The sequence below is a fragment of the Sapajus apella genome, unplaced genomic scaffold, assembly GCF_009761245.1.
Source record: "Sapajus apella isolate SASKATOON/1434 unplaced genomic scaffold, GSC_monkey_1.0 scaffold22, whole genome shotgun sequence".
Classification (NCBI taxonomy): Eukaryota; Metazoa; Chordata; class Mammalia; order Primates; family Cebidae; genus Sapajus; species Sapajus apella.
In genome coordinates this window covers 9,110,280-9,135,749 of record NW_022436962.1, presented here as the reverse complement: position 1 = coordinate 9,135,749, position 25,470 = coordinate 9,110,280, and the positions used below count along the sequence as shown (strand labels likewise).

Sequence of the window (25,470 nt, the reverse complement as noted above, 5' to 3'; positions counted from 1 at the left end):
AGGAGTTCAAGACCAACCTGGCCAACATGGTGAAACCCCATCTCTACTAAAGATACAAAAATTAACTGGGCGTGGTGGCACATGCCTGTAATCCCAGTTTCTTGGGAGGTTGAGGCATGAGAATCGCTTGAACCCAGAAGGTGGAGGTTGTAGTGAGCCAAGCTCGTGCCATTACACTCCAGGCTAGGCAACAGAGTGAGACTCTGTCTCAAAAAAAAAAAAAAAAAAGTCCTAGATTAGTTCATTCCCATACCCCAGAATCAGTCCTAGGTCCTGAAAGGCCAAGTCTGGCCTCAAAGCCAGTGACAGGGCTGAGAAGATGCCCCTGGCATTCTGGAATCCAAGGAGAAGGATGTTTGCAAGCCCAGAATCATGCTTTGCAACATTCCTCTGGCTTCTCTGAGGACTGTATCTCATCTGCCAGTTACACCTTGCTACTCTGCACAGCAAAAAAGAGAGATGCAACGTATAGGGTCAGGCCAGGTGCAGATCTGCTGCTGCCTCCTCAGGAAGCTGGCAAGGTGCACCACAGGCAGTGGTGCCCCTGGAATTCCCAAGTGGTTTCCCAGTCTGGGGGACAAAGTGCTTACTACCTCAAAAGGCAGCGGATCCACTGTGAGTGACACCTGACCCAACAATGCCTTTTATCATAAATTCTCTTTCCATGTTTACTTCCCCAGCTACATTCAAAGCTGCCACGGAAACAAAACTCTGGGCTGAGGTCATCTTTTTAAGAGTCTCGCAAAATCTTTTAAGTAGGATGTTCTTTATACATTCTTGCTGATTGAGATCTTATCAAGAGTGAAGAATGCAAAAAAAAAAAAAAAAAAGCATATGATCTTCCATTTTACTTCCAGGACTGTGATCCCTGGGGAGGGAGGGAGCTGGAATTCCTGCTGATGGAGAAGTGGGTGGGGGTGTGCAGAGTGAGGATGTGAAGCTCCACTAGTCCAGCACTCTGGGCCTTTTTAAAATTTATTTTTATTTATTTATTTATTTTTTAGATAAGGTCTCACTCTGTCGCCTAGGCTGGAGTGTAGTGGCGTGATCTTGGCTCACTGCAACCTCCACCTCCTGGATTCAAACGATTCTCTTGTCTCAGCCTCCCAAGTAGCTGGGATTACAGGCATGCACCACCACGCCTGGATAATTTTTGTATTTTTAGTAAAGACGGGGCTTCACCTTGTTGGCCAGGTTAGTCTCGAACTCCCGGTCTCAAGTGATCCACCTGCCTCAGCCTCCCAAAGTGCTGGGATTACAGGCGTGAACCACGAGGCCTGGCCTAAATATTCATTCTTAAATCCTCACGACCTTGTGAAATAGGCGTTATCACTATCTCCATTTTACAGAGAGGAAAACTGAGGCATGGAACAGTTAAGGAACATTCCCAAGCATTCTCTACAGCTTGCAAGCCATAGAGTTTGGATTTGAATCCAAGTGTGTGTGATTTTGGAGCCTCTGTGTTATTTCCCTGGTTGTGCAAGATTCCTTCTCCCCAGGAACCTAGGACTTAGTCAATCACTCCTCCAGGGAAAACACGAGGGCATTAAACATTTTTATTGTTCTTGAAATAAAAAAAAAAAAAAAAACCCTTGGCAAATTTTAATAGAATGACTAATGGACAACTGTCTTTCTCCCAAGTAGCTGAGATCTTAAGAAGCTGAGAGGAAGAAAAGATTACATCCTAGCCGCCTCTGAGACGCTGAGCTCCTGGGAGTGGGGTCTAAGTCAGGGTCAAGTTTGTATCCTGGGTACTGAAAACAGAGCCTGGCACAGAGTCTGAAACCATCTGATGGATAATGAGTGAATTAAGGAGGGAAGAGCTCTGGCAGAGACAGGAAGATAAGGAACTGGGCTAGAAGCTTCTAGCCCAGAAAGGGGCAAGCTGGAGTGCTGACCTCATGCAGGAGGGCAGCCGTGATCCTCCCTGCCACGCCCTGTCCATGCCACGGCTCTCCATCTTTGCGTTACATCAATGGGAAGGACCTGGGGGTGCAGGAGCAAGGGTTGATGCTTGGCTTTCAGATCATGTGTCAGGGACTGGAGGCTTGGGTTGATTGAAGAGGGAGGCTGCAACATCTCCTTCTTCCTTAGAAAAGAGGCTGCGTCAGATTATTGTTACTCTGGGCACCCACTGAGTAATACCTAGTGCCCCAAGGGGCACTGAGAGAAGGAAAAAGAAGCAGGAGAAGGGAGGGGAGAAAACAAGGGAGGAAGTAGGAGTGGCCAAGTGGCATCTGCCATCTCATCAGAGCTGCCCTTGGCCCCGCCATCCTGTGTAGGAGAATTGGCACACACTCGGCTAGAGTCTGGGCACTGACCATCAGCAATGATGCCAGCCACCCGGCCGCCACAGCTGGGGTGGGAGCAGAGCCCCGGTGCCCAATGATGCCTTTAGTTGGCAAATGGTGGGAAGTTCTGAGGGTCCAGAAGAGGGGCTGAGTGATGGCAGGGGGCACCTGGTGGGGTGGGGGATAGTGACTTTTGCCCAACCCCCAGGTACCTACTGGCCGCCTGTCATACAGTGCTTTTAGGTGACCAGAAGGCAAGGATTTCCTAGTCCCTGGAAACCAGACACCCATCCTCCATTCAAACGAGTGAGGTGGAGTGTCCATGTCAGAGGCTACACCTGCCGGGAGGCAGCTGCTCAGGTAGGCAGCCCTGGGTTGGAATTCTAACAGTCCACCTTACTCCCTGTGCGGCCACGCAGGTTACCTAATGCTAGAGCCCCTGTGGCCCTCCCTGGGGTTAGGATGACAGTTCCTCTCACAGCAACACAGGAGAGCAGGTACTTCCCTTCTCCCTTCCCATGGCACCTGCTGCTGCTCTACCACCGCCTGGGGGATCCTTCCTCTCCCCGCCCTGACACCCTCGTCATAGGGGCTGACACCTCCTATTTGACTCTCTGAGCCTTCAAAAACAGAGGCCAGTGGCTTCCCATCTCAGAATAAAATCCAGAACCCCTACCACAGCCCACCTGAGTGAGCGGTTCTCAACCCTGGCTACATGTTGGGGCACCTGAATCAATCTGAGCTGGGGCCGGATGGCAATGTATCTTAAACACTTCCCCAGTGGATCTAATGGGCAGAGTCACCGTCCCATGTGATCCAGCCCTCCTGCCATGCTGCCGGGCTCATTCTCAAGCATGGTCCCCTCAGGGCTTTTGTTGAAACACTCTGACCCTGGCTGTCCACCTGGCCCCCTTACACAACATAGCTCACTTTTTTTTTTTTTTTTGATACAGGGTCTCACTCCATTGCCCAGGCTGGATGGTAGTGGCATGATCACTGTTCACTGCGGCCTCGATCTGGGCTTAGGTGATCCTCCTACCTCAGCCTCCTGAGTAGCTGAGACTACAGGCATCAGCCACCACACCCAGCTAATTATTTTTTTTTTTATTTATTATAGAGACGGGGTCTCACTATGTTGCCTAGGCTGATCTCAAACTCCTGAGCTCAAGCAATCTGCCTGCCTTGCCATCCCAAAGTGCCAGAATTACAGATGTGAGCCGCCACCCCCAGCCCATAGCTTACTTCTGATGGAGAGGTCCATCCCTGACCAGGCAGTGCCCCACCCTATGCCATCACATTCCTCTCCCCTGCCACCACCCTGCCCCTGCCTTATTTTGTCTCATCACACTTATGACCCCTTGACATGCCTGTTTATTTGGATAACGTCTTATACCTTCCACTAGCACATAAGCTCTATAAGAATAGGGTTTGGCCATCTTGTTCATGGGTGCATCCTCAGTGCCTAGCAGAGCGCCAGGTGGACAGTGGGTTCTTGATAAAATCTGTTGAAATCAAGGCCATCTCTGCCAGCAGGTCTGAGCTTCTGGAAGGCAGGGGTGGAATGTCATGCATCTTGGTGTCCTAATGTCCAGCACAGGGCCAGACATAGAGGAGGCTGTGGCCAATTCATGGGGCTGATGATTCGCTCTAGAGATACAGGGGCTCATGGGGTTTCTGTAAAGTGTCACAGCCAGAAACAAGGGTCCAAGCAGAGATAGAGGTGGAGAGATGGCCCAAAGGAGGCTGGGATGTTTCAAGGAGGGAGGGAAGGGGCAGGCATGCAACAGCGCCTGACACTTGGCTGGTTCAGGGAGCCTAGCATGGTAGAGGAGTGGTGGCCTATTATATATCATCCCTGACCACTGGACCCAAACAGTAGGGCAGGGTGATTGGGAGCCCACAGGACGGCGGGCAGAGGAGAGCCAACTCCAGGTTCTACCGGGGTTCAAGATGATGTGGGCAGTGCCAAGCACGGGAGCTGATATCACCCCCACCCTGTAGACGTCATCAAATAGGACCTTTTGTCTGAAGCTGCAGGGCTGCTGCAAATCTCAAATGCCCCTGCCCCGTGGCCATAGTGGAGGGGAAGGCATCTGCACCCTGGATGTTCCTGACCTGTCCCAGAAGCAGGCAGATGGCAAAAGTGAGGCCAGAGGGGGAAATGACTTGCAAAAGCCTGCTTTGGGTCAGGGATTCCAGCAGAATGGGGCTGGCTCCTATTTTTGAGTCACCGGCATAAGGAAATGATTGCAGGGGTGCCCAGGAAACCGAGGGCTCCCAGGAAACGTTAGGTTGCGCTGTAGCTCAGCCTGATCCCTGGGAGCCCAGTGGCAGCTCATGACCAAAATCACTCAGCCCCTCTTCACACTCAGGTCCCTTCTCCGGAGCCGTCACTTTTTGAGTACCAACCATATTCAAGGCCTGGTGTGAGCCTGTCCAGCTGAGTCCCACACCCCTAGGCTGGCCCGCACCCCCAGCCCTGATAGTTTTCTAGGGCAGTGGCTCGGAGGGCCCGATGTCAGAAGCCCTAGGTGTGTGCCTCCCAGCAGGGCCAAGCTGCAGCAGCAAGGACAGCTCCCCCCAGAGACTCCTCAAGATGCAGGAGCCAGGCCGGGCCACCTCTGCCTGCCACAAGGGTGGCCTTGCAAGGTGCTCCTCAAAGCAGCATCTGCCCATGCCCTTCCTGTGTGTTTTCCTCCCTCTCGGGCCTCTACACTGTCTCCACCTCGCCCTCCCCACGCCTCCCACTCCCTGAAGACTGGGGGAGCAGGACTGGGGGGCAGACACCTGGGATTCTAATTTGGTATGTGACCCCAGGCAACCCCTGGGAGGATCATGTCCTCATCTGCAAAGTGGGGAGAAAGGGGGTTGCTGTGGTTCAGTGAGACAATGCCTGGGCACAGGGCTGCCTGGCATCCAGCAGGGAGCTTAATAAATGTCTGGCTTCCAATTCCCACCAATGCATTTCCCAGTCCCTCTCCTCCCTTCAAGCACTAATTGTCTGAGTTGCGATCCTGCTTTGGTGTCTGGCTGCCTACAGCAGAGAGGAGGTCTTGCTCGGTAGAACTGGTGATGGGCTGAGAATGGAGCTCTGGCCCACCCCTTATTTCTAGAGCCTTGGAGGGCAGCATCAGCCTCAGCATTGGCCTCCTCCTCTGGAAGGCAGACACCCTCTCCAGTAACTGCAAACCATGCCGGCGAACTGCAGAGTGCTTAAGGCCAGGCATGAGAATAGGTCGGGGGCAGGGTTTGGGACCTGGCATTCTCCAAGTGGTCTCGGGAGGAATAAGCCTGGATGCTGAATTGGACAACAGCAGGATTCTGAGCACTTTGGGACCTGTGTGTGATGGGGGGTTGTGTCTAGATCCAAGGCAGGGAGGTGGTCAGGGCAGCAGCAGGAGGTGGATTGCAGGCCTGCAGCAATTCTCGAAGGGCCTGAATTACAGCAAGGCCCACACCCTCATCCTGCTGTGCCGGCCTTGGCGAACTCCATGTCAACCCCACCTTGATCTTGCCTCCCTCCCTCCCCAGAAGCCACGGGGCCATTCGGTGCCCAGGTATCAGCTGCATGGCCAGACCCCAGACCCCCGCCCAGGAGTCCCTCTTTGCTCTCCTGGCTAGCCCCACCCCACAGGCACCAACTTGGGTCAATCCCAGGCCTGGGGTTCCTCTGCCCACCCACAAACACCATTGATGCTCCTCAGCAAGAGCCAACTTCTAGGTCAAAACAGCAGTACCCAGGATACAGCAGGACGGATGCTGGATACAGCCTGGGGTGCGAGGGAGATCAGAGATACACACAAACCAAACTCTCTTCTCACTAAATATATATATGTATATATATGTACACACACGCATACACTCAAGCACGCCCCACCCACACTCATTAGGCCTGGAGAGGGGCCTTCGCTTCTCCAACTTTGGCATCAGTCTATCAAAATCAGCTTTTCTGTACAAGACCCCTCATTCCTTTCTGTACAACATGAATTAAATATATTATCTGTCTCTGCGCTGAGTCACAGGACGTTCACAGTACCATGGGGAGGAGTGGAGGGCGGGGGCCTGAGGTGGGCAGGGTAGGGGGCCTAGATAGAAAGGCGAGGCTGGCCTCCCCTTGGCCTGTGCCATTCAAGATCAGCCTAGTGCTGAGGAGACGTGGGGGACACAGAGGGGTGCCTTCTTCAGGAGCCATGCCACTCAGGCTGCCAGCCCCCGGAGGCAAGCCTCTCAGCGTCAGAGCCTGCCCCTGTTCCCTGTTCCTCTACCTCAGACGGTGGCATCTACACCTCTTCCTGTCGTGGCCACCATCTGGGGTGGCAGGGGATCGGGGAGGCTGCTATTGGGATCAGGTGGACAGAGCCACAGGGCCAAAAAGGAGGGATGGGGAGGCTGTGCCAGCCTCCGGGAGCTGAGGTCAGACTGACACCAGTGTGAGGGTGACTCTGCATATCTGGGTGCTGTGCCCAGGATCCTGACCAGGCCTGGCTAATCAGTACCCTAGGATGATAAGATAAGCAGGAGCCACCTCGGGAAGGAGTGGACAGGCAGGAGCCGGGTCACAGCTCCAAGGGCAGTGAGCGCGCTACCACCTGCCAATTTAAGGCAACTCCATTCAGACTAGGGAGCTGGGCGGGGGCTGGCTGAGGTGGCAGGCGTGCAACTGGCAGTCCCAAGCCACCTCTGGACACAGCTGGGCATCCAAGCATGCCGGCGCAGCTCAGCCTTGGTCAAGCTAGAGGGTGTCAGGGGAATGAGGGGAGGGTAGGGCTGATGGAAAGAGAGAGAACTACGATTCCTTCTGTCACTGTGGGACATCTGCCAGGTGGGGCAGGCTCTGGCACACACATAGGCACCCAGGATTCCAGGGTCCCAGAGAGCATGCCATGTCTCTTCTTGCTGTCAGAGGGGAAAAAGATGCAATGTGTGTGGGCTCCAAGGGGCCAGAAAGGGGGACCACCAAACTGGCACTAGGCAGGCCCCTGGGGGAGGAAGGTAGAGCCTGTACCCAGGGCACAGTGCCCATCCTGGCGCCTTGCTCTCCCATCCATGTGCATCCCACGCTGGTGCCCAAACACTTCAGGGTGGGAGAGGGTACGAGGTCCTCCCCCACCCTCTCACGTCCTCTCAGGGAAGCAGTTCATGCCAGCCCCGAGGTGAGTAATGGAGGGGTTGGTATGCAGGTGAGGGCCACCGGGGAGGCATGTGGGAAGCAGAGAGAAGAAACAGCCATGGCCAGCAGGGCTGCCAAGCGGTCTTCCGGACTGGCCGTCAGCCCTCGTTCTTCAGTCCTCCGAGGGCCACACAGGCTCCGTCCTACCCGAATTTGTGCTCCATGTGACCTCTTGCCCCTCGGGACACAGCAGGGTAGGCGTGGCTTAGAAGATGCTCTGCCGCCTGTTCTTCCCTCGTCCTGGAGAATGGGGAAGAGGTGGGACTGCAGAGGGGAGGCTGGGCTGAGGGTGCCCCAGGTCAGCAGGGATAGTCGCTGTCCTCCAGAACTGCTCTGACAGAGCAAGCAAGGGCATGCACACAGAAGCGAGTCCGACCTGGTGTCAGGTCTCATTTCTGCTACTTACTAGCTGCATGAACTTGTGACTTACCCTCCCAGAGCCTCAGTTTCATTGACTATGAAATGGGGAATATTAATAGTACCAACTTCAAGGGGTGTTTTAAGGATTAAAGGAGAGGATGCATGGAAAGCATTTGTCATGTCCAAGGCCATTAACGGTTCTAGGAACAAAGAACTGTTCTCCCAGGGTGGAATCTGATTAGAGAGCTCAGGGTTTGCAGAGAGAATGCACCACAGACAGCATGCCTCTTTGCCAGGGCTACTGTCAGATGCAATGCTCTGTCTGTGGTGGGGGTTGAGGAGGGAAGAACTGGATGTGGAAGCCTAGGCAGGAGAAACCAACTCCTTCTCTGCTCCCCAAAGACTCCAAAGGGAAGCCAGTGGGGGGGGGGTGGTCCATGGGAGTCCCCACTGGGGAAGAGTAGCCTGCACTGGCTTCCGCTAACAAAAGGAGGCGGCCAGGAGGGCACAAGCCCCTACCTGGCTGCTGGAAGGCCAAGCTGCGGTAGCCTGGGTCCTTCTGGAGCTGGATCTCCTTCAGGGAGAAGATGGAGGCAGCTGGGGAGAGAAGACATGGTGGAGAGAGGGCTGGGTGGAGCCGGCCCTGCCCCACTCCCATCGAGTGCCCAGCCCAGGAGGCCCTCCAGTGAGGACTGGCCCAGAAAGACCACCTGAGCCCTTGAGCAGCGTGTCATTTCCACTGTTTGCCCCTCAGTTTGGAATGAGAACCCAGGCAGGGGAGGCCGGGTGCCCAGGGCTGCTCGGCTGGGCCTGGGGCCTCTGGCCTCTTTGTTCCGGTTCTTCTGTCCACACTCACCACCCCCTTTCCTTGGTTCTGGGTGGCCCTGCTCCCTGTCCCCCAGCACTCACTGTCTTCAAGCTGGTGCACGCGCTCTCCCAGAGACCGGAAGTAGGGGTGACTCAGGGCGGCCTCTGCTGACATGCGACTCTTGGATTCATACTGAAAAGAACAGGGTGGTGCTATTGGGCTCTGGCTGGGGGACTGCAGGGAGCCCTCTGGGCAGCAGGACTCGGTGGGTGGGGCTTGAGGCTCAAAGGAGATGCCCCAGGTCTGCCTCCACACAAACCCAAACTTAGGCCATCTCAAGACCCAGGCTCCCCTGTCTCCAGCCACCAGGAGAAAGTAGAAATGAAACTTCAAGCGAGTGACCTTCTCTTGGGATAGAAACACAGATGCAAACCAACCATGATGAGAAGGCGAACATCAGTAATAGGAAGTGTAGCGCCGATAAAGACCCTTCACCGTGTGGCTTATAAGACAGGCCACACTCAGTGTGTCCCGCCATCTCAATGCATCCTCACGGCCAGCTTGTCAAATAGGAATCATTAATCCCATTTTGCAGCTGAGGAGGCCGAGGCATGGAGGAACTCTGTAACCGGCCCAGAGCTGCGCAGCTAGTAATGGGTTTGGGATCGCAGTGCACAGACTCTAGAAGCTGTGTGTGGAAGCCAGCCCTCCCGTGGGCCTTGGGGGTGCAGAGTACAGGGGAGATGTTTCAAAGACGTGTGAGCACAAGAGCCACAGACGTTGGGGCGCAGGCCCGGCGTGGGGCAGGGGACTTGGGCTCTTTGGCGGTCTCTCCGGGAGGACACTCACCAGGAGCAGGCTGCTCAGGAGGTGGATGCCATCCGTATCCAACCTGCAAGGAGAAGGCGTGGACACGGGCTGTGCCTGAGCGGGGGTGGGGTGTGGGGAACCAGGGCCAGAGCAGGAGGGCCCCGCGGGCGCCGGGGCTACCTGGGCGCGTGGCTGATGAGCGGCTGCGGGAGGTAGCGGGGGAAGCTGTAGGTGCGGAACTCGGAGAAGGCGGTCACGCCGGGCCACGTCTCTTCTGTGGGGGTCCCTGGGGAGACGAGAGAGGATGGGGAGGGCCTGCGTGAGGCCTAAGGCCAAGGCCGGCTTGGAAGGGGTGCAATGTAGGAGGCAGGAGCAAAGATGGCCGAGGCCACAGGGGGTCCCCGCGCCGGAGGGAACCGGCCGAGCCGCTCTTCCCGGTCCGGCTCGGCGCCTGGGCTGGACGGAGCTCCGGCGCCCCCTGGTGGTGAGAGGGACAGAGCCGCGGGCGACTTACCGAGGAGGCGGAAGATGAGGTGCAGCTCCTCCTTGACCGTGGAGCCGGGAAAGAGGGGCCTCCCTGTGGCCATCTCGTAGTGGATGCAGCCCACGCCCCTGCGGGGAGCAAGGGACAGGGGCAGCGTCAGGCAGGGGCGGCCGCCCTTCCTAGGGCTGCTCCACCAGGGCACCGATGACGACCTGTCACAGGCGGCTGCAGGGGTCGTGGCTCTGGCAGCGGGTCTGGGGGCCCAGGGCAGTGCAGGCTCCTAAACTGCCCAGCCCCCACTGCAGCCCCTCACTGGGGGCCTCCCTGGGCTTGGGAAAGCTGCGACCTCTCCCCTTTCACTCTGTGAGGTTTGGGTCTGTGCAGCCAGCGCCCATGTGGCAGTGCTTTCAGCAGTGTCGTCTGAAACTCTTTCCACTGTGCGCCCCACTGGAAAAGAGTACGTAAATCCATTCTCCTGGGGACCTTGGGGCACAGCCACAGCCATTCATCACCACCGGCGGCCCGGCTTTCAATATCGGCTGATTCTTCATTTTACGCCAAACCATACCCTTGTTCGTTTTAACATAAAAATAGTATTTCTCTTTCAACATTTTCACTGGGACTGATGCCTGGGGAAGATTCATCGTATTTACTATGGGGGCCGTCCTGGACCCTCTGGGTCTCTGGTAATCCCCCACAGGCCCCTGGAGAAGGATTTCAGTGCACAGCCTTGGAGGGTCTGTTTTAGCCAGGGAAACCCTAATCTATTATATTTCAGATTTAATTTTTTAACATCCAGTTCAGCAGGATGTCACATGGCTTTTAGGTGAACGAAGTGAGGCAGTTCTTCCCGGAGGCCCTTGGGGCAGCAGAAGAGAGTCTGGAGGTGCGGCCAGGCCTGTCCCCCACCTTGGTTCCCACCGTGCTCACTCACCACATATCGATGGGGGTGGAGTACTCTGTGGATCCCAGCAGCACATCAGGAGGCCGGTACCACAGGGTCACCACCTCATTGGAGTAGGTCTTTGTGGGCACTGACTTGGCCCTGGCCAGTCCTGGGGGCAGACATGTCATTGGACCTCTGCCCACAGGTGCTGGGGGGTTGACTGCTATGCCCTTCCCCACTGCACCCACATCCTGAGGCCACTGTGCAGCCCGGGAGCGTCAGACCCCACCCTAACCCCAGCCTCACCAAAGTCAGCCAGCTTCAGCTCCCCCCTCTCATTGATGAGCAGGTTCTGGGGCTTCAGGTCCCGGTGCAGGATCTTGCGGTGGTGACAGTAGGCGAGGCCCCGTAGCAGCTGGAACATGAAAATCTGGGGGACGGGGAAGAGAGGTGTTGGGTGGACGATGGCCCTGAGCCTCTGCTCCAAGGCTGAGACTGGGATGGGGGCAGTGGCTTGGTGGTGAGGTCAGCACAAGCCCCTCATTCTCCTGCCCACTCTGCAGCCCCCATCCTAGGCCCCACCCACACCAGGGAATCCCATCCAGAGGGGAGGACACAGGGGTGCAGACAAGTCAGTGAGTATGGGGGAGGCCAGAGAAGTCTCAGGCAGGAGCAAGGGGGTCAGGATGCCTGCCTATGTGGTAAAGTATGTGCCTTGATCCTTTCCTTTTCTTTTAGAGACAGGGTTTTACTGTCAGCCAGGCTGGAGTACAGTGGCGTGATCATGGCTCACTGCAGCCTCAACCTCCTGGGCTCAAGTGGTCCTCCTGCCTCAGCCTCTCAAGCAGCTGGGACTACGGTCACACACCACTGTGTCCGGCTAATTTTTCAATTTTTAGTAGAGATGAGGTCTTGCCATGTGGCCCAGGCTGGTCTCAAACTCCTGGGCTCAAGCCATTTTCCTGCCTTGGCCTCCCAGTGCTGGGATCACAGGTGTGGCCCACCGTGCCCAGCCTTGATTCTTTGACAAACACCAGGAGAGGTCATTCATAACCCTGAGCTTCCCCAGAAGCCTCCTTGCATTCTGGTAGGTAGCCCACACTCCCATTTGACAGATGGGGAAACTGATGTTCAGAGTTGGGAGCAGGTTTTACACCAATAGCTAGACAGTGGCAGAGAACATGTGTCTGTTCCCGGGGTGAAGTGCTCAGCCCAGTTCCTGGACTTGCTGATGGCAGTGCCCTCTCCCTCCTTCCTATGTGGGAAGGTCTGAGCTGCCTCACCGGAGCTCTGGTGGTGAGAGTGGGTCCCCGTGCCAGGCTTCTGGACAGGTGGCTGCTAAGATGGGGGACCCTGCCTGGGAAGCCTCACCTTGACGTTGTGCATGCTCATGAGGTTCCCGCAGTGGTCCAGATACTGCTTCAGGTCACTGTCCTAGAACACAGAGCCTGGCTCAGTCCTGCCCCATGCTGACCTCTGGCCAGAAGCCCAGACACAGGCTGAGGAGAGGAAGCCCTGGGAAGGGCCCACACCCACTAGTGGGACAGGTCCTTGGCTCCAGCCACCCCGAAGCCTGAGCGCTTGGCCCACTCCTGCATGGGAGCATCTGAGAACCTGATTCCAGAACAAGGCCTGGGCTGCCTGCACCCCGCCTCTCCCACTCCCTCAGCTTCCCACTCCCCTACCCACGCCCTGTTGCCACCACAAGAGGGAGAGACTGCAGCCCCAGCCCAACTCTCACCAGGTACTCAAACACCAGGGTGAGGGACCGATCTGTGTGAATGAGGTCGTGCAGGGTCACAATATTGGCGTGCTTCAGGTTCTTCAGCAGAGACACTGTGGGGAGACAGGCTCGCCTGGGTCCCGAGGACTCCGTGTTCCCATACCCTCTCTTCTTGGTGTCAGCTCCAGGAGTCCCACCCCAGCAATGACCCTCCACCTCCAGCTCCCACCAGGGCACGGGCTGGTGAACCCCTCCTCCAGAAGACTCGGGGGCAGCGTAGGACCCTAGGACGCTGTACCCTCTCGGATGGCAGTGCAGGGTGCTCCCTCCTCATGCTCCAGCCGGATCTCCTTCAGGGCAACGAGGTTCTCTGTCAGTTTGCTGCGGCCTTTGAAGACTGTGGCATAGGTGCCCTGGGATGGAGGGCCGCAGCGGCCCCAGGCACGTTCAGGTGCTGCTGGCCTCGGTCCAGTGCCTCCCCGTGTGTGTCTCTGCTTGGGCTATGACTTGGGCCTGAGTGCCCTTCCTCCCTTCACTGACATGCTGTTTCCTCCAAAGCCTACTTCTCTGGGAAGTGTCCCTAATGACTCCCCAGTCAGAGATAATCAGTCCTTCCTCTAAGTCCCAGCATGCCGTGTCACCCTGTAGGGTAACACCGGGTTTTCTCTACCTTATACGATGCTGTTTACACAGAGATCCCCTCTTTGGGCTCCTGGAAGGAGAGGGCTGTGTGTTCCCCCTCTCTGTAAACCTTCACCCACCCCAGGCCTCTGCACAGTGACAACAGAAATAGCTAAGTGACACAGCACTTCTTATGTGCCAGGCATCGTCTGCGTGCCGTACATAAGCTGATTACAGTGACCTACCTCATCCTCATGGTAACTCTATGCGGTAGGAGAGTTACTATCTCATTGGACAGAAGAAGAAACTGAGGCACACAGAGAGGTCATGTAACTCACCGAAGGTCACAGAGCTAGTAAATGGTGGAGCTAGGATTAGAACCCAGGCAAGAAGGACTGGCAGGGAAAAAAAAGACTGGATTCTGCCCAGTTCCGTGGCTACTCTGTCCTCACACCCTCCTTCAGGATCTGAGCCCACTTCGACTCCTGCCAAAGGCTGGGCCAGAGTACACCTCCAAGGCTGTGCACCTCGACGGGGCAGGGGCCACGAGAGGGCCAATCAGAGAGGGCCGACCAGGGAGGCCTGTCCCTCCTCCAAGCCATCCTGTCTATTCAGAGAAGGCCAAGCCCAGCATCTTACCTCTCCCAGTTTGTCTAGTTTCACGTATGTTTCCAGTTTCCCAAAGCCGATGTCTGACTGAGAAGGAGAGATATAGAATGCCGTGAGCTTGAAGGCTTTGGCAGCACCGCAGACATGACACCTCCCCAAACTCTAGCTTCTGGGAGGGAGGGATGAAACTCCATGGTGGAAGGAGCTCCTTTTCCCTTCATCCCTATGACAAAGGACAGAACTCCTGGAAGTGTGAGCTTCTTCCCAGGACAGCCAAGAGTATAGAGCCCAGAGCTGTGGCACCTGGGATGGTTGCACACCTTGGCCACCTGTGTCTCCGACTGAGACCATGAGCTCCTCCAGAGCAGATGCTGCCTTTTCCCCCATTGTGCCTTGAGTGTCCAGTTCAGCACCCACCTCCCTGACCGTGTCTCTCATCAGCACACTTCTCGCTCAGGCATATACGACCCTTAAGACGGCCTAGAGTCTGTGTTTTGTAAGATATCCCCAACAGCTCTGATAGGCAGCTAGGACTAGAAGGCACATGCCAGCTGGCCTATTGATCTTAACCACGTGGAGACCATGGGGCCCAGTGTGGGCTTACAGCCCCATTCCAGCCCATGTGGGACCCATCTAGGAAATGAATGTTGATTAGGAGGACGATCTAGTTGAATGCACTCAAGCCAGCAGGTGGCACCAGAGGCCAGGGAATCTTCCTGGAAACCCCATATAGTCCTCAGCTGGGACTGACATGCCAGGCTAGGGAGGGGGGTGTCCCACCCTCGTGTCCTCTTACCCTCTTGGGACTCACCAGAGAGGCCCGGCGGGACATGCGGCTGAGCGGCTTGGGCAGATCTGGGCTCTCCATCTGTAGCTTCTGTAAGAACTCCTGGGGCAGGCGGATATCCATGGGCAGAGAGAGCCTCTTGCTGACATCCTGCAGTGACGGGGATGAGATGGGGACACCACTGTTGGCTCCAGGGCAGCTAGGGCTGTGGCCCCAGACTCTCACTCTGGACCTAGCTTTCCCTGCAGAGCAACCAGGCAGAGCCCAGTCACAGGCTGTGACCCCAGGCTCACAGCTGCTCCAAGTGTGTGCTGCTGTGCTGACACAGGCAGGTCACTTGCCGCCTCTCTGGCCCACAGTATTGCCATCTGTGACACATAAATCTCATACCCTTACAGGCACTGATTCTTTTTTTTTTTTTTTTTTGAGATGGATTTTCGCTCTTGTCACTCAGGCTGGAGTGCAGTGGTGCAATCTTGGCTCACTGCAATCTCTGTCTCCTAGGTTCAAGGGATTCTCTTGCCTCAGCCTCTTGAGTAGCTGGGATTCCAGGCCTATGCCACCACACCTGGCTAATTTTTGTATTTTTAGTAGAGACGGAGTTTCACCATGTTGGCCAGGATAGTCTCGAACTCCTGACCTCAGGTGATTGACCTGCTTCAGCCTCCCAAAGTGCTGAGATTACAGGCGTGAGCCACCACACCTGGCCTTTTAAAAATATATATATACTTGGACACATGCATATGGATCAAACAACAAATACTCAAGTTGTCTAGCTCTTGCTAAGTTCAGGAAGTTCTAAGCACTTGGCATAGATTAACCCATCTAATCCATGATGACCATTTTAAAGAAGAGGAGACTATGGTGCACAGAGGTTGAGTAACTTGCTCAGTCACAGAGCTAATGAATGGCAGAGCTAGAATTTGAACCCACAAAGCCTGGCTGCAAGGCAGCTGCCCTCCTGTGCACACTCCTGCCCGTGCATCCTGCCACCTTCCCAGGACAGAGCTCCAGAGGCACTCACCTCCATCGAGAAGCGGCGCTGGTTCTGCCGCTGCTGGAACCGCATGCCAGGCGACAGCTGCCCCGGCTCCTCCCCGCTGTCTGCTGGGGAGAAGGAGCTGCACTCCTGCGGGGAGTCTCTGCCAAGAGGACCGAGCTGCAGGTCTGAGGGGACAGGTATCAGCTCCCCTCCCTGCCTCTCTGCCCTGAAGGGGGAGGAGGGTAGCCCCCACCCCCAGTCCTGTGCTCCTCCCCTAAGGCCAGTGGGGAAGGGCCGGGCAGGGAGGGGAGGGAGGTGCCTGGGAAATGTCTGAAGGTGGAGAGGTGCTGGGGTGGGCTGGGGTGGGCCCAGACCTCTCACCCTCGTTCCGCCGGTTGTGGAGCTGGTTGAATTGCTCTGTGAATTCAGCCAAGGATTCTTCAATGGTCTCGGTGCGGGGCACTGACAGGGAGAAACGGCGCTTAAAGTTCTTCATCTTGTTCATGATCATGAGGGAGCAGGCAGCCGGGCCCTGAGATGGGAGGTGTGAGAAGAGCAGGTGAGAACAAGGCCACCAGCCCAGGTCTCCACCCACTGGGAATTCAGCTCTCTTCCCACCAAGCTCTGTCGCCCTGTATGCCACTACCACCAGGAGCTAGGGTTGTGTCTTCTCCAAAGTTTGACCCCCCGCCCTGGAGAGTGGGTGCTCACCGTCTTCTTCCCAGTCACCCTCTTCCTCCTAGTGACTCTCAGCACTGCCCACCCCTCACGCCTGCGTGCGGTTCTCTATGGACCACCTAGTCCGGCAAAGTACTGGTCATAATAGCGGGCATGATGTACACAGAGGATCCTGAAGGCCCCTAGACCTGACCCCTTAGCTGCTGGAGGTCTAGAGAGCTCTGGGGGAAGAGCTGGGGTGGCAGGGAGGGCACCAGAACCAGGCAGTCCCCGGGCCAGCAGAAATTTACTAACTTGTTTGCCAGAGCTTGAATGTATCCACAGCCAGCAAATCTTACTGACCATGGCCCATAAAGTGAACCTCAGCTTGGCCAACACCCTTGGGACATGATAGGGACCAAACCTTATTTCACCTCCAATACTGACACCTGACGATCTCTGCTCTGGCATGCCGCGGGAGAGAAGGGAAGAGTGCATCAGAGCTGCCCAGCTGCCCCTCCTCTCCAGCTGAAATATGGGAGGTCAGGAGCAGGGAAGGTCCCAGGGGAAACACAGAAGCTTGCCAGAAATAGAGTCAAGCCCTAGGGAGGGTGAGGCCTAAGCCCTGCTGGGACCTTCCCATGCCAGAGCCACCCAAGCGGGCAGGGTATCTTCTATCAAGAACACCATGGAGGAGCAGGGTGAGCTGCTCTGCCCATCCCCCCCATCCCCGCCCCCAGCTATGAAAGCTTTCCTCCTTGGGCTCCCCAGCTCCTCGTGCCCTGTGAACTAGAGGATGCCCTGCTGGCCATCTGATGACCCCATGCAACTGCTTCTTCCTGCACACCCTCCCTTCTCCCTCCTGCCCTGAAAACCCAGAGCAGCGCTGTCCCACCTCCCTTCCACTCCCCTTCATGGTTTCTTACACACTTAGTGCAGCCCCTTCTCATTCTGCTCTGCACACACTGCCCTTGAGGGCTCACCAAGGCTCCCGCCCATGCTGGCAAGAAGGCACCAGAGGGATAGCCCTGTGATGGGCCACCTTGCACCCCCTCCCAGCTGCTACCCATGCCCCAGGCACAGCCCACTCCTGGAAGCAGCCCTGCCACTGGCCAGCACCTAGTTGCCAAGGCGACCAGGCCCTTCCCGAATCCTCCTGGTTTAAGGGATTATGGTTCAGTAACATGTTGGCTTTGCTTAATGATCACATCCTTCTGTCCTCAGCCAGCCTGGAAAGGGTCCTCTGTCTGGCAGCACATGCTCCTGGCTGCCCCAAACACAGCTTAGTGGTGCCCCAAACACAGCCGCCCTGATCCCTGTGGCTAAGTGTGAACAGACTCTCCATTCCTTCAGCGGGCTGGCACCTCTCAGGGTGGAGGCCTCAGGTCTGCACTGCTAGGCAGGCCCATCTCTGTCAGTGGGCCCTGGTCTCAGTTCCACTCAACAAACTGGCCAGTCACGGTGGCTCACACCTACAATCCCAGCACTTTGGGAGGCCAAGGTGGGTGGATCACCTGAGGTCAGGAGTTTGAGACCAGCCTAGCCAATATGGTGAAACCCTGTCTCTACTAAAAATACAAAAAAATTAGCCGGGTGTGGTGACGCACACCTGTAATCCCAGTTACTTGAGAGACTGAGGTAGGAAAATCACTTGAAGCCTGGAGGCGGAGGTTGCACTGAGCAGAGATCGTGCCACTGCGCTCCAGCCTGGGTGACAGAGGTGGAGATTGTGCCACTGCACTCCAGCCTGGGTGACAGAGGTGGAGATTGTGCCACTGCACTCCAGCGTGGGTGACAGAGGTGGTGATTGTGCCACTGCACTCCAGCCTGGGTGACAGAGCAAGACTCAGTCTCAAAAAACAAACAAACAGGTAAAAACTGAGCACCTACAATGCACTGGCATTGTGCCAGGCATGAGGGCTTCGGAGGCAAGTAAAGGGTGGTCTCTGTTCTCAAGGAACTCAGGGGCTGGTGGCGCCTCCTTTGATGAGAAGGTAACAGAGCGCTTCCTCTTCGGCTTCCTTGGCAGAGCCCACCAGCCTTGGACGTTCCTGACTCTCCATCCCAAAACTGCTTCCTGCCAGCCATCCTCAGCCACTCCTCCATGGCTCTGTGCAATGTCTCAGGCCTGCTGTCTGCAGGACTCTCACACACAGGAAACTTCCAGAGGGCAGCCACCCTCCCTCACATTTGTGTATAGCATCCAGGCCAGAGAGATCTAATCTGGAGGCTTCATGATGGTGGCAGGTGGTATGGGTCCCAGTGACAGGAGGACCCAGACATGCCTACCTGGTGACTCCCATTTCCCAGCAAGATAGGAGAGTGGAGATGGCCCCTTGTACAGATCAATTATTTTCTTTTCTTTTTTTTTTTGAGACAGTGTTGCCCAGGCTGGAGTGCAGTGGCGTGATCTGGGCTCACTGCAACTTCTACCTCCCATGCTCAAGCAATTCTTGTGCCTCAGCCTCAAGTAGCTGGGACGACAGGCCCGCACCACCACACCAGCTAATTTTTGTGTTTTCGGTAGAGACAGGGTTTTGCCACGTTGGCGAGTTTGGTCTCGAACTCCTGACCTCAAGTGATCCACCTACCTCGGCCTCCCAAAGTGCTGGGATTACAGGCATGAACCACTGTAGTGAGCCAATTATTTTCAAAGATAGCTGAACATTAGAATCACCAGGGAGCATTGTAAAAAAATTCAGATTCCTAGGTCTCACCCTGAGACTCTGGAACTGAGGTTCTGAGGATGGTGCCTTGGAAAATGCATTTGTAAACATCTTCAATGATGTACATCTGGAGCTGTGACCGGGAAGCATCTGAGGTCCAGGTAAGGGACAACTATCTGCCCAGGCTTCCAGACTACCCTCCCGTGCTGAGGCGCGGGATCCTCAGAGCAGGGGAAGGAAGCAGGAGGCCCCCCACAGGACAGGGAATCTCCCTTGCTGGGAGCTGGCACACCTACACTGCATGAACTGAGGTCCCTGTGCTTCCTCATGGTTGTTCTCTGGGGGTGGGAGAGGCAGGCGCTTGACTCCCTGACGTCTAAGCTCCACTGAGGGAGACCAGCCACACCCCTTTCTAAAAACAGGGCTTCCCCATAAAACCGTCCTGCAGTCTAGGATTTATGGGATGGCATGTTGGGTTTGTGGCTCAGGAATCTACCAGTAGCAGCCACAAATCTCACACCCTTGCTCTTGCTTATAGGGTGAGGGGAGGGGAGCTCATTAAAGGCCTCTGGGAAGGAGGCCCCCCATTTCTGCAAGACAAAGGCGATCCAGCCCTGAGTCACACCTGCTCTCCCCATGGTTCAGTAAGGAGCAAGGAGCCACCAGCCTGTGCCTGGGATGGGGAGGACAGTGCGGCAGGGAGCTGGAGGGAGGGTGAGGCCAGGGGCAGCTGACTGGAGCAGGAATGTGGGGCCAAGCAGTTCAGGTGACCAGGACCAGCTATTCTCCACCCTCAGGAGAGGAGCTCGAGAGGAAGTGGCTGCCACAGTAGCAGGAGGGATGGAGGTCAGATGTAGGATGGACTTCCTGATGGTAACGGGAGAGCAGGCGGTGGGGGTGGTGACAACAGCAGAGTGGATGTCTCTCTCTGCTGGGGACAATTGGGGCATTGAACCCAGCAGGGTCTTGGGTGTGACAGGGCAGACTGGGCAGTGAATAGTCTGTTGTTCCCTAGGTCAAGACACAAGATGCCTCTGTCATTTTTCCCTTGGGAGAGTCAGCTCCTCCGATTTGGGGGTCGAGGGGGAAGGGAGACAGGAAAAAGGCCTGTCACCTTAGTGCTGTCTGCCCCTCACCCCCAAGTGGGGACAGAAGGGCTCAGTATGACCCAGCCTGAGGCCAGCCCAGGGCCAGGCACAGCACAGCCTTTGTCCCCAGGCCAAGGAGCCATCTGGGGCTGTCCCCGTGCAACTGGTGCCAGGGGAAGAGGGCGATGGGCGTCCAGGGATGCTGGCCTGGCAGTGGGAGCTGGGGGAAGCTGAAAGTGCAGAGTCCCACTAAGGAGCTGCAGGGTGGGCAGGCAGGCAGACCCCCGGCAGTCTCCCCTCCCTCCTCCCTGCCCAGGTAAGTCGAAAAGCTCTCAACCTGCTTCAGTCACTTCCTCCCAGGCACATACCAGCCAGCTCAGAACTTCCTGTTGGTGCCAGAGCCACGGGTGGCACAGAAGGAGGAAGGAGGAGCCAGACTGAGAGGAAACCCAGCACTTGCCAGAGGCCACTGTGCACCCAGTGAGCAGGGCTGGCCTCCCAGAATGTCAGCACCGAAGACGCTCACACACCCTCCATCCCCATCCCTTGCCCACTGAAGAGGCTGAGCCTCCAAGAGGGGAAATGACGTGCTCAAAATCACACAGCCGTTTCCTGTTATTGCCAAGTGCACAAACGTGGACCATATCCCTCCTTTCTTCTCCTACCTGGAGCCCTCTCAACCCTTGCCCTGTCCCTGTGGCCTCGGCTTGATGTGCTATTTTCTCCTCCAGGTCTCCTCCACTCCTACTCTGAATTGAACGCCAAACAAACCCAGTTTCAAACTCTGGTGCTACCACTAGCAGGCTGTGGAATAGCAATGAAGTTATAAAACCCCTCTCACCCTTGGCTCCAGTCATTCCTTCATTCATTCAACAATGACCGCACACCTGCTGCGTGCCAGGCACAGTTGCAGACCCTGAGAATCCACAGGTGAATGAAACAGACATGAACTCCTGCCCTAATACATTCTAACAGGGGTGGGGGTGCAGATAATAAACAGAATGAATACACAGGATGGATGGTGACAAGTGCAATGATGAGGACTCATGCAGGAAAGAGGGACGGCGTGGGAGGGGCAGTTGCACGTTTAAGTAGGGTGGTCAGGAAGGCCTCCCCGCGGAGCAGGTGACAGGAGAAACCCAGACCAGGTGTCAGGTGAGGGGCCAGGCATGCAGGGTCTGGGGGAAGCAGGTCAGCAAGGGAACAGCAGGGACAAAGGTCCTGAGGCAGAGTGAGGCTGGTTTGCTGCAGGACGATGGTATGGCTGAAGAGGAGACTGGATGGAAGCGCAGAGCATCTGTGTTGGGCTTGGAGGGGTAAGGAGAGTTTGAGCAGATGCTTGACATGATTGCACTGAGGCTTTGACATGCTGCTGTGTTGAGAACAGACAAGGAGAGCAAGGGGAAAGCAGGGAGCCTGGGCAGGAGGCTGCTGCCGAGGCCCATGGGAGAGAGCTCAGTGGTGGCTGGGACCAGCGTGGGGCAGTGGAGGTGGTGAGAAGTGGCTGGATTCAGGCTGTATTTTGAAGGTGGAGCCAAAGAGCTTTGCAGATGGATTGTATGTTGTGGGTGAGAAGAGTCAAGCCTGACTGGAGGGTTTTGGCCAAGCAGCCAGAGTGGTGGGATGAACAGTCACTGGATGTCACAAGGCATTCTGGGAGGAGCAGTTTCAGTGGGAAGACCAGGAATTGGATGTTGGGCAGGTGACATCTTCAATGTCCAGTGGTATCCGGGTGGACATGCTGGGGGAGCCAACACACAGCACTGGCACAGAGCAGATGTCCAGCAAAGGTTGGCTCTCCTCTCTTAAACCCCTGCCCAGACAAAAAGAGGCCTCATATACACTTCATCAAACATCCCTGCAGACTTCCTTATCACAGGTACTTTGGGATCCCAGGATGGAAGAGGGCCGGGAGACAGGGAGCAGGATCATCTCTTGGCAGATGTGAGGGGGGTAGGGCCAGGGAGGCAGGGTCCCCCTACTTAGACAACTGTAGGGCCACACAGGGTGGGGCCCCTGTAAGGCAGGGAACCCCAGCTCCTGGCAGCCAAGTCCCATCTTCTATCTTGGGAGGAAAGGAAACTCCACAGCACAGGCCAGGCCAGCCCCAGGGCCCCAGTGCCCAGAGAGGGCAGACTCCCAGCCCACTGACTGCTGGGACCACCTGTGCCAGGCTCCAGACCTAACACCTGCCCTAAGGCTGGGGCCCCTGAGAGACCCTGACCTGGAGACCTTGGTGGAGAAGGAAGTTGGCAGAGCATCCCAGGAATCTGGGAAGCAGCCTCCACCTCCCGGAAGTTCTGGCTGTAGACTGGAGGATGGGAAAGTCAGCTTCACTTCTTAAGCTCCTGGGGCCAGGCCTGGAGTTTCCTCTCAGCAAACCTCTTCCGGACACCTCTTTGCCTTCTTCTTGAACAAAGCCCCGGTTCTCCAGCCTGCATCCAGAGGCCCTGCAAGATCTGGAGCCCCTTCCTCTCTGGCTTTGCCCCTCTCCGTTGCCCTTGCATGCTGTACAAGTCTCTGGAGCCTTGGACAGCATGCAGGGAGCAATGCTGGGGCTGTCCTCGTGCAACTGGTGCCAGGGGAAGAGGGCAAGGGGCGTCCAGGGATGCTGGCCCGGCAGTGGGTGCTGGGGGAATTTGAAGGAGCTGAGTCCCACTGAGGTGCTGCAGGGTGGGCAGGCAGACGCCCCGCAGCCTCCCCTGCCACCTCCCTGCCCAGGTAGGTCGTAAAGCTGTCAGCCACTCCAGCCACTTCCTCCCAGGCACATACCAGCTGGCCAGAACTTCCTACTGGGGCTCCCCAACATTGATTGCACATGCTTCCCCAACCCCCACTCAATGCCCCAGGACCACCAGGTGCTCCTCCTTCAATGGGGCGTGACTTTTCACCTGTCTCCCTCACCTGGAACATGTTGGTCCCTATGCCTGGTGCTGGTGGCATACAGCAGGCACATGTCTGCTTACAGGCACATGTGAGCACCTGTTGTGTTCCAGGCACATGGTAGATGTATTCCCCAAGTCCCTCTTTTGTTTTGCTTTTCTTTTCAGCCTTGGTCTCTGTGTGCCCAGGGGTGGGGCAGGGGTTGGAGGGTATAACTTGCGGCCGCCTACTTTCTGAAGCCCAGAGGATCTGCCCCGCAGTCACAAAGGCTGACCGCCAGCCAGGATCCCTATGACACCCTGTCTCCCACTCCCTGCCCCCACCTCAGTCACTCAGCCACTTGGGGCCTTGGGTGAATTTCAAAGAACTAGAGGCCATGGCTGACCAAGTTTGCAGATGTCATGAGCTAGGACCTCAGAGATATTCCCTCCCAGGGAGAACGGAGCCTGCAGGGAGCCTGCAGATACCATCTCTTCCTTCATCCTCCAGCTGACCCTGTTCTGCACAGCTGGAGGCCTTAGTCACCAGGAACCTGTGACAAACCTCCGGGGAGGCCAGTCACCCCTTAGCTGCCCGGAGCTGCAGCGGCCTTCGGAGGCAGCGGAAGCCTTGGGGCCTCTTCACAATCTCGCCCTGCCCCAGCCTGGATGAGAGAGGCTGCAGGCCTGGCACCTTCGGGGTGGCCAGAAATGAGGACAGCCGGGCCTGCAGTCACCCTGCCAACGAACAGATGCTCTGGATGGTCCCAGAGCTCCAAGAGCATTCCCACAGCCTCTGTTTGGAATGCAGGAAGTAGGCGGGGAAGGCCTTCCAGGAGCAATTTGGGCAAACCTGTTGGATATCTGCTCAAGAGGCAAAGTGGGGCTCAGGGTCACCCCTGCTCCAGACAAATGCGCCATTGTCTCCTAGCGTCTCAGTCCAACCAGAAACGTCCTGCAGTGAGGAATTCTCTGCAGTTTGGTGTTGTGGAAGAAACCCCACTTAGTAGCTGTGACCTGGGAAGATACCCATGCCTCAGTTTCCTTGCTGCTAACTGAGAATAATACTTGGCCTCCAATCTAACTGCCATCAGCCTCCTAGACAACTTTCTCAGCTGCTTTCTGATGATGTCACTTGCCCATTTAAAATCCTTCAAAGCAGCCAGGCATGGGGTCTCCTGCCTGTAATCCCAGCACTTTGGGAGGCCAAGGCAGGCGGATCACTTGAGGTCAGGAATTCAAGACCAGCCTAGTCAATATGGTGAAACCCTGTCTCTACTAAAAATACAAAAATCAGCTGGGCATGATAGCACCCACCTGTAATCCCAGCTATTCGGGAGGCTGAGGTAGGAGAATTGCTTGAACCTGGGAGGTAGAGGTTGCAGTGAGCTGAGATTGTGCCATTGCACTCCAGCCTAGGAGTCACAGCAAGACTCCATCTCAAAAAAAACAAAAAAAAAAATTAGAAAAAGAAAAAGGAAAAAAATTAATCCTTCAAAGCTAACACTGCCTTCAGGAAAAAGTCCAAACTCCAGAGCCTGGTAGGCCAGGCCTTTTGTATCAGGATCCCTGTCTTCTTGAGTCTCAGCACTCACCCCTCCCCAGAGGGTCTGGTTTTATCAAATGTACTTGCGATTCCCAGAGCAAACTGCACTCACATCCCATGGCTTTGTGGTCATGTGGCCTGGGATGCCCTTCCTCAATTTTCTCCTTGGTAAAACCACTCCCAGACTCAACTCACAGGTCACTTCCCCTGGGAGGCTGCACATGACCACACCTTGTTCCTCTAGGTAGAATGAAATGCTTCCTCCTTGTCCCTTCCACAGCAGCCAGCACACACTCATCCCTAGACTGTGAGATCCTTCAGGACAAGAATGGGGCCTTAACAGTTTTGTTTCCCTGGTACCTTACACGGGGTAAGGAGCCCACAAAGTACTTAGCATTTGTGGAATGAATGAGCAAATGACTGAATGAGGCCATCGAGCCACTGTATCATAATGACTTATTTAAGCCTCTTTCCTCTACAGATATAGAAACACCAGACCCCTCAAGGACAAAGACCGTAAAGACCTTCAGTCCTGTCTCTGGGTTTCTCTCCATGACCAACTTTGGCAACAGAATGGCAGGGGCCGTTGAGGCTGGCACCCCTGGGGACTTCTAAGTCTCATGAGGAGGGAGGGGATGGGGAGGATTTCCCAGCATCTCTAAACCATATTCCTACGTCACTTTTAAGATCCAGGACACATTGCCACGTGCAATACATGTTGGTACCTTTCTTTTCAGTTTCAGGCAGGCCAGGGACCTGTTTCCAGGGGTTTCTTCTCATTAGGCCAGCTCTTGTCCTAGGCAGGACTTGAGCGTGACTGGGGTAGGCCTGGCCCTGTCCTCTTTCTGTGCACATTAGAACAAGCCTAGACTGTCCAGTCACCCAGCCCCACACTCCCCAGGGCATGCTTCCTCCTCAGTTCTCTTGGGTCTCAGATTGGTACCCAAGCACGTGGGCTGGGCGCTAAGGGGAAACCAACAACGTGCTACTCTTCCTGCCATGGGGACCTCTACGTCTTCTCTAGCCTGAAACTCAGCCAGGTGAGGGTCCCTCTTCTGTGCTCCCACAGCATTCTGACATCCCCAGGCAGGACGCTTGGCTCCCTGTCCTGTAACTGTTTC

At 56.0% G+C, this 25,470-nt stretch overlaps 1 protein-coding gene and 1 long non-coding RNA gene across 8 annotated transcripts in view; one reads left to right on the top strand and one right to left on the bottom strand.

Annotated features, from left to right (window-relative positions):
- Positions 1-25,170, top strand: part of LOC116558788 — a 56,233-nt gene extending 31,063 nt beyond the window's left edge. For 2 of the 4 annotated variants that reach the window (XR_004272168.1, XR_004272167.1), the window contains 4 exons: positions 858-911; positions 1,645-1,738; positions 2,526-2,651; positions 3,245-3,282. This is a non-coding gene — a long non-coding RNA (uncharacterized LOC116558788). Of the gene's footprint in view, positions 1-857; positions 912-1,641; positions 1,739-2,525; positions 2,652-3,244; positions 3,283-20,673; positions 20,873-24,830 lie in introns of those variants that run through there. The other 2 variants (XR_004272169.1, XR_004272170.1) reach the window with 2 other exon arrangements.
- The window catches only part of CDK18 (cyclin dependent kinase 18), a 29,161-nt gene continuing 9,792 nt past the window's right edge, over positions 6,102-25,470 (bottom strand). For 2 of the 4 annotated variants that reach the window (XM_032288966.1, XM_032288965.1), the window contains exons 2-16: positions 15,913-16,063; positions 15,574-15,716; positions 14,574-14,699; positions 13,793-13,849; positions 12,831-12,945; positions 12,551-12,645; positions 12,181-12,243; positions 11,116-11,239; positions 10,858-10,978; positions 9,954-10,051; positions 9,620-9,725; positions 9,479-9,521; positions 8,731-8,821; positions 8,341-8,418; positions 6,102-7,701 (exon numbers count right to left, since the gene is read on the bottom strand). In XM_032288966.1, coding sequence (XP_032144857.1) covers positions 7,667-7,701; positions 8,341-8,418; positions 8,731-8,821; positions 9,479-9,521; positions 9,620-9,725; positions 9,954-10,051; positions 10,858-10,978; positions 11,116-11,239; positions 12,181-12,243; positions 12,551-12,645; positions 12,831-12,945; positions 13,793-13,849; positions 14,574-14,699; positions 15,574-15,716; positions 15,913-16,042 — 1,425 coding nt within the window. In that variant the 5' untranslated portion in view covers positions 16,043-16,063 and the 3' untranslated portion in view covers positions 6,102-7,666. The other 2 variants (XM_032288968.1, XM_032288967.1) reach the window with 2 other exon arrangements.